General features: G+C 42.4%; 1 protein-coding gene across 1 annotated transcript in view; it reads left to right on the forward strand.

The window, feature by feature from the left end:
- Positions 1 to 2,923, forward strand: part of LOC123756154 (uncharacterized) — a 42,954-nt gene extending 40,031 nt beyond the window's left edge. The window contains exon 2 of the mRNA XM_045739219.2: positions 1 to 2,923. This exon is cut by the window's left edge and continues 704 nt beyond it. Within this exon, the coding sequence (XP_045595175.1) occupies positions 1 to 1,197 (1,197 nt within the window). The 3' untranslated portion in view covers positions 1,198 to 2,923.
- Positions 2,924 to 15,261: the final 12,338 nt, after the last annotated feature.

Here is a 15,261-nt window from a genome sequence, read left to right on the forward strand (position 1 = left end):
TCAACACTGCCAGGTTTCGTGACATACAGGCATAAGGAACGTGGTTCGCCTTACACTGATTGTGTATGTCGAATCTTCATGGATCATGCCAAGGACGATGCTCTTAACGCACTCATGAGAAGAGTAAATAGGCAACATCCAAAGGCAATAACTGGAGAGGTGAGGGAATTGGGAGTCACTCAATATTTCTTTTTCAACCCAGAAAACATCCAAGACAGACATAGTAAAAGTGTTTCATCTGCATTGCCCTCAGAGGATCCTCCTTGTGTTAAGAAAAACGAGGACACTTACGCCAATTTTAGCACTTATCAAGGACTCGTTCTAATTGTCAATAATCTTCCAGGATGCCAAGACGATGTCATAAAGATTTGTCATCTTTTCAGCACTCTCGGCTACACAGTGCTCCAACCACTCTCAAATTTGACACATGCAGATCTGATGAAAGAATTTGAAGACTTTAAACAGAAGGATCATGGAGATTCGGCAATAGTTATATTTTACGGGGATGGTTTCGAGGACTGTCTTGTTTCAACAGATGGAAAAGTATTAACGTTTCAGATGCTCACGAAGACATTTAGCAATGTTAACTGCCCCAAACTGGCTACGAAACCTAAAGTTTTTATTCTTAACACTTGCTTTTACGATGGAGAGATGCCTGATGAGGAAGTTGTAAAGGACCCGGATAACGAGCAGGACGGAGATTTCCCCCATGAAGAAAAAACTCCAAACTGTAATGCTGCAGAGTTAGGAACTCCCACCCAACCAACAAAGAGTAATGTAGAGAGCAAATGGAGTTTAGATGCTGGTAAGGTAGAGATAAGGGCAACTTGTGGCGAGGAAATGCCGGATGAGAGCGACATGTTACTGTTCAGTGTCGAGGTAGATGGAGGCCGCTGCGACAGAGGATCGCTACTGACCGAAGCCTTGTACCAGATCCTCACGTCAGACGACAGCTCCAAGGAATTATCTACACTCCTCCTCCTAGTGACTCGCAGACTAAAACTGTTGCAGGGCAACAATAGAGAGAACTATTTTCCTGAGACGAGGAACATCAGGTTTCAACGAAACTTCTACTTTATTCCTTCCAAACCAAACACTCAACCAACTCCTGGAACACCTGATGTTTCTGTTTACGACAAGGTTTCCAAAATTCACAGAAGTTCATCATGCCCTTTCCCCAAAAATACAATAAAATAGGTAAAAATGCAACATTTTTGTTAGAAGAATTATTCGGATCTTAAAATTAAACATATTATATTAGGAAAGATGGATATGTTCATAATGGTCAGATCATATGCAAACAAACAAATATTTAATTCTCAAATGTATTTAAATAAGAAGACCTTAACGTTACTTTACAAACATAAAGAACAGAAAACCTATATCAGGAAATGTTATAACTTTTATATAACTGTCTTAACTAGAATTTTTTGAGGTGCCAGAAACTTACAAGAATGTTGCTGCCCTTAGATTCATCATGAATGCTTCTGACACATATAATTAATAATTGCTAGACAAAATTATTATCTGTTCTTCAACCATTAGTTTTTACTGAAAATGCAGTCAAACTCTGATTAGAATTTAATACAAATATTACAATTAAAGCATTATCTCTAATTTTGTCTTGTCTCTAGGTAAAGCCACTTTTCACAATAATGGCTTTGTGTGAAATTCTGGATAATTGTTTAAATAACCTATCAAATATTTTGGATAATATAGTTGTAATTATTGGATAATGCATTTTATATTAAAATGAGAAACTGTTAATAACTGATTGTCTCTCACATTTCCAATTTTTTTATAAAAGTTTTTTTGAGCAATTATACTGTTCAGTTTTCTGCTCTCACTGAATCATTTATATCACATTTTCATTCTTAACCTTTTAATAATAAATTCACATTCCAGATTTAATAATAGTTAAGTTACCATTCTTGGATATTAACAATTATCTGTAATAGAAACTAACTCAATGTGTAATTCTGTTATACTCAAATTCTGTCAGTTGAAATGTAACCAAAATGTATAGTCCTTCTCAACTTTATTTTGTTATAAAGTAGATGCCATTGTTAAGTCTACTACCATTTGTATTTTTACAGTGCTTGTCATAAGAGTTATTATTGTTCTAGCAACCACATTGTGGCCAGTGAATCCTGACTGCTATCACGCAGATGTTAGTCTTCTTGTTCCAGGTCTTGTATATAGCTTGTAAATATATGGCACATTAAATATATTGTACATTGGTCTTGTAAATATATTGTATATTTCAGAGAAAAAAAAATGAGAAAAAAAGAAAATCATTATCTATCTTGAAATTCAATTGTGGTTGTTAGGTCAGAATGGAACTTTGTTCCATTAATGCAATAATTGTTTAATTTTGTATGGTTTTCAAGCACATGCCATTGACACATGTTACTAATTTTGTTTAGGCAATACCTTGAGTTGTATTGTTCATATCTGATCAGTAGACATCCACATGTTCTTAATACTCTGGTTTAATCAAAGCATTGTTACCATGATTTTCACCTATTATGATGATTTTTTTTTTTTTGGTGCATATATGCCGAGTTGTTAGTATTACGCACACCTGATCTTCTTTCAATGTTTTATTATGCAAATTTCACATGTAAGCCATTATTGAATGCCACCGAGGTCCTTTCAGTATCATTGTAACTATATAGCTAGCCAGAGCTTGTCGACAAGGGACGTCGACTTGGTAGCGTGTCCGAGCGGTGTTATACTCAAATTCTGTCAGTTGAAATGTAACCAATCACAGGCAAGTAGGCCTCTGACGTCATGCCAGACAGAGGAGCATCAATCCATGCTCCCAGCAGCCTCAGTTCTCCACACAGACTAGGAGTAGAAGGACCTCGGCTAGGCAGATATATACCTTGCTGTCTCAGTCAATAAATATATACAGAAGCGACTACTGTGTCTACCTTCTACCCGAACAAGGCAAACGAATAATTCTTAATTTTACTGGATTAAACCGAAATCTGATTTGTGGCCCCAACTGTGTTAAATAAAAACATTTTTTAGAAATTATTGAAGGAATAATTTATTATGTTTTGACTCGATTTATTTTGATTGTGAAATAAATATGTTAAGTAACTTGTTTTATTGTGTATTAAATACTAGGCAATCTTTTCATAAGATTATCGTCATAACATAATAGATTTTCTTCTATTCACTCGATAAATGTACCTATAGATACTCTTTATATCTATCTTTTATACTGTATATTTTTCATTTATATTATCTAACTTTTATCCTCTATATTCTTAAGTTATATTATCTGTTCTCTATTATCCCAGTAAACTGGGAAGTTATATTCAATCAACTACAATCTAAATTAGATTGATCAATTTAATTATAATATAAATGATAAATAAACTTAATTTAATAAACTTAAACATTTAAGACTATTCCAACTTTTCCTATCTCTAGTATACTGTTATAATTTAATTGATTTCACTCTAACGTCACGTACTTAGCAAGTACGCATTACAAAGTTAGAATTAAGTTCAGTGCACATGATGGATGTTCTTACAGAGCCCTGGTTATCTAACTAAATTATCTTAGTTATTTGTAATGAAAATTCACAAAACTTTTGGCCATATTCTCCACCACATTATCCACTATATTCTCCATGGTGTTTAAGGAAAAGACCTTGGTAAATAGTAGTTTTGGAATAGAGTTGTTGATTTATATAACAAATCAATGGCCAATGTAATAGAACTGAGCCCATTGGATTGTTTAAGGTGTATTTTAGATATGTTGATTAACATAAACGTTTGGATTGGTACAAAAAGAAGCAGTCAGACATCGGCCAATAATTTATGGCAGGTTGACTGTAGATATGAGCAAGGGAATCCCAATACTGTATCAACAATATTTGATAATGTTTCAACCTCCAGCTATTTCAGATGACAGACGGTAAATCCAGGTGATAATTCGTTGGCACAACGCGAGCTGGTCATATCACCTTGCCACGACCATCAATAGCTCTAGTGTAAATTACGACCTTCACTCATCTGTCTCTTTTGATGTACAATTAAACCCCACACTTCTCAACACACTGATGTCATGTTGGCATGTTTCCCCAACACCCTCACTTCTCGTTTTCTGTTCCGCGCGGCGAGTAGACACCCTCCTCACATTGCCTCATGCGATGGAGTTATCCCACACTTCACCTCTTCTTCCACACTATCGTGAAAACACCAACTAGTTTGTTATCGCTACTGAGCTATTAACACTTGATTGTTCCTTAAGATGTTCACTGCTATATTGACACTCACTTCTCTTTCAGACTCATAATCAACCTGTCCTCTTACAAATTACGTCTGAATATGGCCGTTTGACCGTAGGCCGAAAATGGACGTAATTTGATAATTTAAAAGATTGCAAATAAATTTTGGATTTTTTTCCAAAACAGTAAGTTAAGGGTCCTCCGGTAGGTTAGGAGGGCAGGGGCAGGAAGTTCTCCTAAGATTTCAGCTTTTTGTAATATAATTTATGTTTATGTTCTTTTAGCAATTTACAGCAAGCGTACTTTTGAACTATGTCCATATTTTAAAGTGTTTCATTAATTTTCTGGCTAATTATGCAACTTTTATGCAATTAATGCAAATTATTCAATTAATTATGAATTTTTTTAGTTATGCAATCTTTCATTATGCAATTTTCAATATGCTTTTTAGATGTATTAAAAATGTCAAAAACAAATTTATTATGTTTTCTCTGTATAAAATCTGCAATGCATGTTGAAGGGTTTTGTACTACAGCTGTTGTTTATTATCTCGTTCATTCCAGACATGATTGCCTAAAATTTAGATCACGGGTGAGAGAGAGACATTCACAATTATTCATATTTAAATCATATGAAATGAATCGGTTCAATATCTACAAACGGAAATCATTCCTTAAGAGACCAGGAGGCATGGCAACTAAGTAAAAATATCCCCATTGCATGATCAAGGCGCATTGGGTATGCCGAGAGACATTTCTCTCAATATAAAAGTCTGGAGATGTATTCAAACCTTCCTCAATACATAACGGGCATAACACAATGCGTGTTACTGGCTTTGCAAGAATGTAAAAATTCCAATCATATGTAACCTCACAATCTCAATGCACATTATCTATATAAATAAAAATGGAAATATTCGTTTGTTCAAAATCGCTAATCTCTGAAAGTTCTTCACCGATTGCTTTGAAATTTTCACACAATGTTCCATTCACATCAGAGCGGGGTTTTATATACATATTATATTGATGTCACGTCTGTGACGGAAAGTAAGTAAGTAATTATCAAAAGAAGGCACCAAACCGGGAAGGCTATGTAGCACCATCAAATGTGCAAAATAATCAGAGGGCGCTAAATATCACCAAGGATGTCAATACGAGAACAAAAACGCATAAGGCGAACGATTTCAAAAGTATCCGAGTCACCAAGAATTCTATTGAGGGACAGGTGACCGCGAGGGGCGGTCGGAAAGCAAGACACACGCTCGTCCTGGAAGTCAGGACATTCAAGAAGGACACGCACGACCGTAAGAGGGACAATGCAACTAGGATAATATGGAGCAGGGCGGCGCTCCATCAAGTGACCATGGGTTAAGCGTGTATGGCCAATACGCAATCTCGCCAGAGCTGTTTCCCATCGCCGGTTACGCTGGAAGGTGGACGGCCACGAGGAAACACAACATTTAAGAGTACGTAGCTTGTTAACAGTAAGAGACAACCAAGAAGCCTGCCAACAGGTAAGGACTGAGGAATGGATAACCGGGTAAAAGTCGGAATACGGAATGCCTTTACGAGAGATGGGACAAGAGCGGACAGGTTCCTTGGCGGCAGCATCCGCACGCTCATTTAAAGACACACCAATATGGCTGGGAACCCAACAAAACTCAACCGACTTAAATTTACTGTGAACAAGAAACAGCCAATGGTGGATCTCGACAACTACTGGATGAACCGGATTAAAGGACCCGAGAGCCATGAGGGCACTACGAGAGTCAACAACAACTACAAAGGAGGACTGACAACGAGAAAGCAGGAGACGAAGAGCATAGAGAATAGCATAAAGTTCCGCTGTAAAGATGCTAGTCTCCGGAGGTAAGCGACACATATAAGTGCGATCAGGAAAAACAACAGAGTAGCCAACACCGTCCGCCGACTTAGACCCATCGGTGAAGACAGAAACGGAGCGGGAGTGAGAAGAAAAGTGCTCAAGGAAAAGGCGTTTTAGAACCGTAGGAGGGGTAAAAGCTTTAGTGATACGGGTTAAGGAAGTACAAAACCGCGGAAGAGGGACTCTCCACGGGGGCAAAGAAGGAACAACACGAGGAGAAACATTAGAAATACGAACGGAAAGAGAATCCTGGAGGCGAGATAACCGGACAGAAAGAGGGAGGTGGTGAAGAGGAACAGGAACCGCAGGAGGGGTAAAAGTTAAAGCACGACAGAGGCGAGAGGAAGGATGTTGTAAGGACCGCGCAAGATAGCGAAGACAGTAGCGATCACGGCGGTCCTGGAGAGACAGGAAGCCAGTGTCAACATACAAGCTAAGGACGGGAGTCGAACAAAAGGCACCAGAACTGAGGCGCAACCCAGTATGGTGCAAAGCATCAAGACGGCGAAGAGTAGAAGGAGAAGCAGACGAGTAAGCAGGGCAACCATAATCGAGCTTAGACAGGACAAGAGAGGAATGTAAAGCAAGGAGAGTGCGCCTATCTGCTCCCCAAGAAGTATGGGACAAGACCCGAAGGAGGGTAAGGGCCTTAGAGCACTCAACACGGAGGTAAGAGATATGGGGAGACCAAGACAAACGAGTGTCAAGGAATAACCCCAAAAGCTTTGCGGAATCTTTGTATTCAAGGGGATGACCATAAAGTGACAAAGAGGGACGAAGAACAACCCGTTTCCGCGTAAAAGTCATGGCACAAGTCTTAGAAGTAGAGAACTTGAAGCCATGATCGGTGGCCCAAGACGACACGGCATCAATTGCAAGTTGAAGCCGGTGCTGAAGGAGAGGCGAATCATCACCCTGACAGCAAAGGGTAAGATCATCGACATAGAGAGCGGAGAAGACACCAGAAGGAAGAGAAGAAAGAAGACCATTGAGGGCAACCAGAAAAAGAATAGTGCTCAGAACACTACCCTGGGGCACACCTTCGTATTGCTGAAAAGAGGCAGAGAGCGCGGTACCAAGGCGCACCCGAAAGGAACTACGGGAGAGGAAGCTGCGGAGAAAGAGAGGGAGATGACCACGAAGGCCAAAAGAATGAAGTTGAGATAGAATATGATATCTCCAAGTGGTGTCGTAAGCCTTTTCCAGGTCAAAAAGGACGGCAACAACGGAGGTCTTCACAGCAAAAGCAGTACGAATACAGATCTCCAAGTTCACCAGGACATCTGTCGTGCTGCGGCACTTGCGGAAACCAAATTGAGAAGGGGAGAGGAGGTGATAATGTTCCAGAAACCACATCAGACGAACGTTAACCATACGTTCAAAGAGTTTGCAGACACAACTTGTGAGAGCAATAGGGCGAAAGTCCTTAGGGGAAGTACCCAGAGACCCCGGTTTGCGAACAGGGAGGACAACGGCATCGAGCCAGTCCTCAGGGACTGACGATGACTCCCAGATCCGATTATACAGACTCAGTAAATACTGAGACGTGCACGGAGGGAGATGGCGAAGCATCTCATAATGAATACCATCGGAGCCCGCCGCCGTAGAACCGCAGAGGGCCAGGGCAGAACGAAGTTCAGAGAGAGAGAAGGGATCATTATAGGGATGTTGAAGACGAGTGCAGAAATCTAAAGGACGAGACTCAAGGACAGGTTTACGAAGAAGAAAAGATTGGAGAAGATGAAGACCAGAGCTAACAGAAGAAAAGTGGGAACCCAGTACGGAAGCGACCTGCAACGGGTCCGCCACAAGAGTATCATGGAGGTGAAGGACCGGTGAAACATCGGGAACGAATTTACCCGCTATCTTGCGGATACGCTTATAGATCTGGGCCAGAGGAGTTTCGGACGTAATTGTTGAGACATAAGATGCCCAACATTCACGTTTAGCCGTACGGATGGCCCTACGGGCCACCGCACTCGCTTTCCGAAAGAAAAGAAAAGAATCGGTCGTCTGCCTACGGCGGTGCCTCTTCCAGGCTGCACGCTTACAGCGGACAGCCCGAGCACAGTCCACATTCCACCAGGGAACGCACTTCCGTGGACCCCGAGAGGAAGAGCGAGGGATAGAGCGGAGGGCAGCGTTGAAGACAGTGTCATGAAAAAGGAGGAGAGTGCGAGAGAGAGGCAGAAGGGAGAGGTCAGAGAGAGTAGCACTGAGGGAAAATAGGGTCCAGTCCGCCTTAACAAAATGCCACCTAGGGAAAGAGAGGGAAGGGCGAAAAGAGAAAAGGGAAACAAGGATGGGGAAATGATCACTTCCATGGAGGTCATCAAGAACCTGCCACGTGAAATCTAAGTAAAGAGAAGAAGAGCAGAGAGAAAGATCAAGACAAGAAAGGGTGCGAGTCCGAGAGTCCAAATGAGTGGGCTCACCAGAATTCAGAAGAGACAGGGAAGAAGAGAGGAGAAACGGCTCAAGAAGGCGACCCCGGGTATTCGTCAGAACGTCACCCCAAAGAGAATGACGACAATTGAAGTCACCCAGCAGGAGCACAGGCTCCGGCAAGGAGTCTAGGAGGTGTTTCAAATCAGGAAGAGAAAGCGGGACACTCGGGGGAGATAAATGGAACAAACAGTGTACCATTTCCCCACAAAGATACGAGCAGCAGAACAATGGAGAGGAGAAGGAAAAAGTAAAGGAACAAAGGGAACATCAGCACGAATCAAAAGAGCAGAAGAATTAGAAGCCCCAGCAACAGCTGGGGGGGGGGAGGGGAGAGAAAGGAATAGCCACGAAAACGACCAGGACGAGCACCAAGCATCGGCTCCTGGAGACAGACACAAAGGGGCGAAAACCGCGAAATCAGAAGTTGGAGTTCGAGGAAATTGGTGTAATAACCTCGAACGTTCCATTGAAGAATGGACAACGACGAGAAGAGTAAGGACAAAAACAGAGAACAAGGAAGAAACAAAGGCGAAAGAGCAACAGAGCACGTTAAAGAATATCAGGGTCAGCAAAGTCACGGTTAGGGGGCATGGGTAAACTGAGCAAAGACGGAGGGAAGGAAACGGGAGAACAGATCAGAGGTGGGCGGGCGGGGTCCGGAGGAGGAGGAAGAGGAGGAGACAACGGAGAGGAGCAGGCAAGGACAGCAGCAGGAAGTAGAAAGAGGGGAGCGTACCTCAGCAAGGGCAGCAACTGAGAGGGAAGCGGGGGTTAAAGATACCTCCATAGCAGGAACAGGGGGCGCAACCACCAAAATGGGAGGGGAAGGAGCGAAAGAGGCAGAAGTAGGGGCCGAGGAAGAAAGCGAAACCTTCTTACCCGCCGGGGAGGAGGAAGGAGAGGAGCCAGGTTTATGCTTCTGACGTAAAGAGACAGGTGTCCCAGCAACCACGTACTGGGCAACGGATTCTAGCGTCTCAACAGGAGAAGCTGAACGAGAGCACACATGACGGCCGTTTGGAGAGCGATGGACATCAGCCCGCACCGACAGGCGGCGGGGAGAGTCAAGAGACGGAGGGGAAGGATGGGAAGAAGGAACGGAGGGAGACGAGGAAGAAGACATAGGAGACACGACAGACCGGGTAGAAGGAAGGGGAACCCCAGACAGAGGACCAGGAGGAGGATCCTTCGGGAGAGAACCCAAAGGAACAGAGGAGGGGGCAGTGGGCGCATCAGGGTCCAAGGCCCGGAAACGGTTGTGAGTCTGAGGAAGGCGGGAAGGACGAGGAGAGGAAGAGCGCAACACGCGAGCATAAGAGATATTAGCATAAGGCGGGAGCCGGCGAACCTGGCGTCTCGCCTCAGGAAAAGATAAACGCTCTCGGTGCTTCAAGTTGAGGACGGCTGCCTCAAGCTTGTAATAGACACACGTACGGGAGAAGGTAGGATGGGCCTCACCGCAGTTGAGGCAACGAGCCTGGGGAGAAGTGCACTCCGACTTAGAGTGACCTTCGCCACCACACAAAGGACAGAGAGAGACAGTCCCGGAGCAGCGGAGGGCACCATGCCCAAACCTCCAGCACTTGTTGCAGAGCCGAGGAGAAGGAATGTACTCCTGGACAGAGCACCTGGCACCAGCAAGAATGACAGAGGGTGGAAGGGTCCTACCATCAAAGGTAATCTTCACAACCCGGAGGGGTTGACGGCGACTACCACGAGGGGGACGAGTAAACGTGTCCACCTGGAGAATAGAATGGCCCTGGGCAGCAAGGATATGTCGAATATCGTCGTGGCAGTCGCGCAGGTCCCGAACACCGGTCGCAACATGGGGCGGGAGCAAAATAGTGCCAACACTGGCATTCAACTGAGCGTTCTTCGAGACCCGAACAGGGGTCTCGCCAAGGCAGGATAAGGCAGCCAAGCGGGAAGCAGCATCCTGAGAAGGAGCAGCAACGACACGTGTACTGAGACGAGTGGGGTTGAAAGTAATGGAGGCATCCACGGAATCAACGAGATGTCGATGGAGGGAGAAATCGTCAGGAGGCGCAGAATCAAGAGGGAGGAGATCAAAATATTTGGCCCATGAAGCGGGACCAAACAAGGCTTGATAGGTAGCAGAACTGGAAGGAATCGAGCGAGGGCGGCCGTGACGAGGACGGCGGTGAGAACCCCCAGAGAGAGAGGGGTTAAAAGGCGCAGTAGTTACAACTAGAGAAGGAGCCGCGCCAGGGGACGAGGTAGTCACCACTGGGAGCTCTGGGCTCGACCCAACCACAGAGGAGGGAGGAAAGACAGGGGAAGGAGTCAGAGAGGCCAAAGGAGGAGCAAGGTCGGGGCCCAATGCAGCGGAGGCTACAGAGCCCGGTCTTCCAACACGGACTGACTCGGGGGCTTGGTCGCCCACCCCACGAGCCTGAGAAGGTAAACCAGAAACAGCCGAAACAGGGGTCATCATCATTACGAAAAGAAGAATTCATTCACGAATGTGCCCCCACACCCACCATGGAGCCACAATTAGAGGCAGGACACCCAACAAGAAGCTATCGCCGATCTTGCCGGGGCCTCCTAGGGGTGCGTCGTGAGTATACGCCCCACAAACGCCACCTTAAGAAACCGACAGTCCGTCGAGATCGGGTTCAGTGACGAAAGGGGGATTGACAATAAAAGGTTCCCCTCGCTCTCGACGTCGGGTACTACAGTTCTACGGGTGCAAGAGTATGCCTCCTCAAGCACCCGGGCGTCAAAATAGAAGAAGTCCAAGGGAAGAACCAGAACAAGCAAAAGGTCGGCAGGAAACGGCAAGCAGATAGGAGAAGAGGGGGGAGAAAAACAAAACAGAAGGAAAAGGAAAAGGTGCCCAGCAGAATTGGAGAGGACGGCAGCAGGAGCACAAGGATAGAAGAGGACAGAGGACTGTCCCAAGGAGCATCACACTCCGGCAGCCGCCCACTAAGCCCCCACACGTCGACGAGCTGAGCGGGGAGGGGGCTGTGACGAAAAAAAAACATGCTTTTTTTGAAAAACTGTATTTTTCTTGTGTTTATCATGTGAGAGAAATCTTGGAAACCTCTTTACCGATTTTTTTTAAATTTTGACAGAACGTTGCATTTGAATAGGCGCCTGTTTTTATATTCTTATTATATACATACCTCACTTGTGACGGGAAAAAACATGCATTTTTGATAAACAGCGCCATCTGTTGGACGTAAGAACAACAAACACAGTTATCTCACAAAGTACCTCACTGATTGCTTTGAAATTCTGACACTAAGTTTCATTCGAATATGCGAGTGCTTCTATATGCCTACTATATAGATGCCACACCTGTGACAGGTAAAAATATAATTTAAAGAAAAAACAGCGCCATCTGTTGAACGTAATAGCAATACATATATACACGCTATACTAAATATGTTATGATTTCCACTTCAATGTTTCCGATTGTATTAATAAATTGAATTTTCATAGATTTCGATTTATTTTAATTTTGATATAAATATTTTGTGTGACACTGAGCTGTGTTGTTTACAACACCATTCATTTCCTAATTATAGGTATAAACTATAACTATATTACTAAACTATATTCTTGGAACTTTATATTCATCAAGAACTGTAAAAAACCACTATCGCAGGCCCTTCACATTCTGTGGAGACAAAGCCTAGATACTGGCATTATCCCTGACATACTAAAAACAGCAGAGATAGCACCACTCCATAAAGGAGGAAATAAGGCAGAGGCAAAAAATTGCAGACCGATAGCACTAACATCGCACATCATAAATTTTTTTGAGAGAGTGCTAAGAAGTAAGATCACAAAATACATGGAATCACAGCATCTCCATAACCCCGGACAACATGGTTTCAGAACAGGGCGCTCTTGCCTGTCGCAGTTGCTGGACCACTATGATATGGCATTAGATGCTATGGAAGACAAACAAAACGCTGATGTAATTTACACAGATTTCGCAAAAGCTTTTGATAAATGTGACCATGGTGTTACTGCACATAAAATGCGTTCAAAAGGAATTACCGGGAAAATAGACAGACGGATCTACAATTTCCTGTCTAACAGAACCCAATGTGTAATAGTCAACAAAATAAAATCCAGCCCATCAACCGTGAAGAGCTCAGTCCCCCAGGGTACTGTGCTTGCTCCAGTACTTTTTCTCATCCTCATATCGGACATAGACAAGAACACAACCTATAGCACTGTATCATCCTTTGCAGATGACACTAGGATTTTCATGAGAGTTGGCAACATAGAGGACACGGCAAACCTCCAATCAGATGTAGATCAGGTCTTTCTATGGGCTACAGAAAATAATATGTTGTTTAACGAGGATAAGTTCCAGCTCATGCGCTACGGAAAAATTGAAAATATAAAAACAGAAACCACGTACAAAACTCAGGCAAATCATAACATAGAACGAAAAGGCAATGTAAAGGATCTGGGTGTACTCATGTCGGAAGACCTTACCTTTAAAGAACACAATAAAGTAGCTGTCACAACTGCAAGAAAAATGACAGGTTGGATAACAAGAACTTTTCACACTAGAGATGCTATACCGATGATGATACTTTTCAAAACGCTTGTGCTCTCTAGAGTAGAGTACTGCTGCACAATGACAGCCCCTTTCAAAACTGGAGAAATTGCTGACCTGGAGAGCGTGCAGAGATCCTTTACTGCTAGAATCCACTCAGTAAAACATCTAAATTACTGGGACCGACTAAAGAGCCTAAATCAGTACTCCCTTGAGCGCAGGCGGGAGAGATACATAATAATTTACACGTGGAAAATAATTGAGGGGCTGGTCCCAAACCTGAACACAGAAATAACATCACATGAGACCAGAAGACATGGCAGGATGTGCAGAATACCCCCGTTGAAAAGCAGAGGTGCAACAGGTACTCTGAGAGAGAACTCTATCAACATCAGAGGCCCGAGACTGTTCAACACGCTTCCACTACACATAAGGGGCATAACTGGCCGACCCCTCACAGTGTTCAAGAGAGAACTGGATAAGCACCTCCAAAGGATACCTGATCAACCAGGCTGTGACTCATTATTGATGTGTTGTTTATTATTGACATTATTGACGGAATATGAACAACGCCTGAAGCCAGTAGCCAACGGAGTCCGCTAAACCACCTTAACATCAGTAGTGAACAACACTACGAGCTCTGGCTCTACAAGAGGGCTAAAATCTTAATAACATATGATAAGATAAGAAGTTAATCAGTATCTGACAAATATTTGATATACAGTATTGCAAATACTTATAGACAAATTAAAGTATACAATTGTAATATATAAATTCATATCATTACATAATATTTTCATTGTTTATAATAATTCATAGGTGACAAAAACAGATCAAAATTATAGAATATTATAGAAGATATTATAGATATACAAAATTATAGAAGGCTATAGAATAGTTTGTAACCATATCAATGCTAGTTTCATTTATCAATTTTTTTTTTACCAAGTGGTAAGTGAGTTTCTCATCAACAGGTCAATGAAAGCATCCCCCATTTCTGATGGTAAAACTCTGAAAACTGAGCCAATTAAGAAACACAGAATAAATACAGTCCACTATCCATAGAGGAAAACAACAGTTTCTTAGTGCCTAGTTAGTACCTTATTTTAGGGAGTCAGAAGTTAAAAGAAATCCCACATTTTTGGTCATCTAGCTTCACCCCGATTCCGAGTATCATACTCCAATATCACAATTGGTCCATTTACAGACGAGATAGTAGAGTACCATACTCCACACTAGCTTCACGTAAAGTGACTTAACTAGATAGTTCGGTGAAAATAAAAACAAAAGTAACTACTGTTTATTGCAAGGTATAAATCTTTTAGGTAGCTCCCTACACAACAAAAGATGGCTTTATGACAAATTAAAGGCAAGTGCTATTAATTAACAGAAAACTGTTACATTAATTTTTTTTACATGTTTGTGTATAAGCATCAGTAAAGTGCAACTTTACGTTTTTGTACTTTACTCTACAGTGTGCATTACTGTATAATTTGTTCTCAACCATATTTTAACTTTAACCTTAAGTAATTACAGTAGTATTTGTATAGTCTTAAGCTGTTGACCCTAAGTGGGGTGAGAAGTAATATACCAGAAGGTGTTAATAAAGTTAAGGGTTTCTTAAGATCTTTCCTCAGTTGGTGCATGTGGGGTGCATGTTTCTATTTTAATACAAAATGTTACACTTTTGATGAATGAGAAAAGTTCTGTTACCCATATTCTGGTGGAATCTGGGTAGGAGTAATGAGGAGTGAACTTCAGTAATCATATCCTATTAACGAAACTGAAATAGTCCTCAAAATAAATACACACAAAAAATCACACTTAGCCTTTAAACAATAATTTTAACTATGTGAGCAGGGCCAGACCAGTTAATCATTAATTATGACTACTCTTGAGATACATAAAAGAAAATTAGCAGCTCTGAAAGGCCATCTGACCAGACAGATCAAGAAATGTGAGGATTTGTCTAATCAAACATCAGTTGACTATATACAACTTGAAACATATAGCCAAGTAGCTAAAGCCAAATTTTAAGAAGTCAAAAGACAAATAGAAACTTATTTGGCTTTACTAGCAGATGCCAAAACATCGGGTACAGATATGGATGATATTACGGACACCATGACCCAGTAGGAAG

The sequence above is a fragment of the Procambarus clarkii genome, chromosome 36, assembly GCF_040958095.1.
Source record: "Procambarus clarkii isolate CNS0578487 chromosome 36, FALCON_Pclarkii_2.0, whole genome shotgun sequence".
Classification (NCBI taxonomy): domain Eukaryota; kingdom Metazoa; phylum Arthropoda; class Malacostraca; order Decapoda; family Cambaridae; genus Procambarus; species Procambarus clarkii.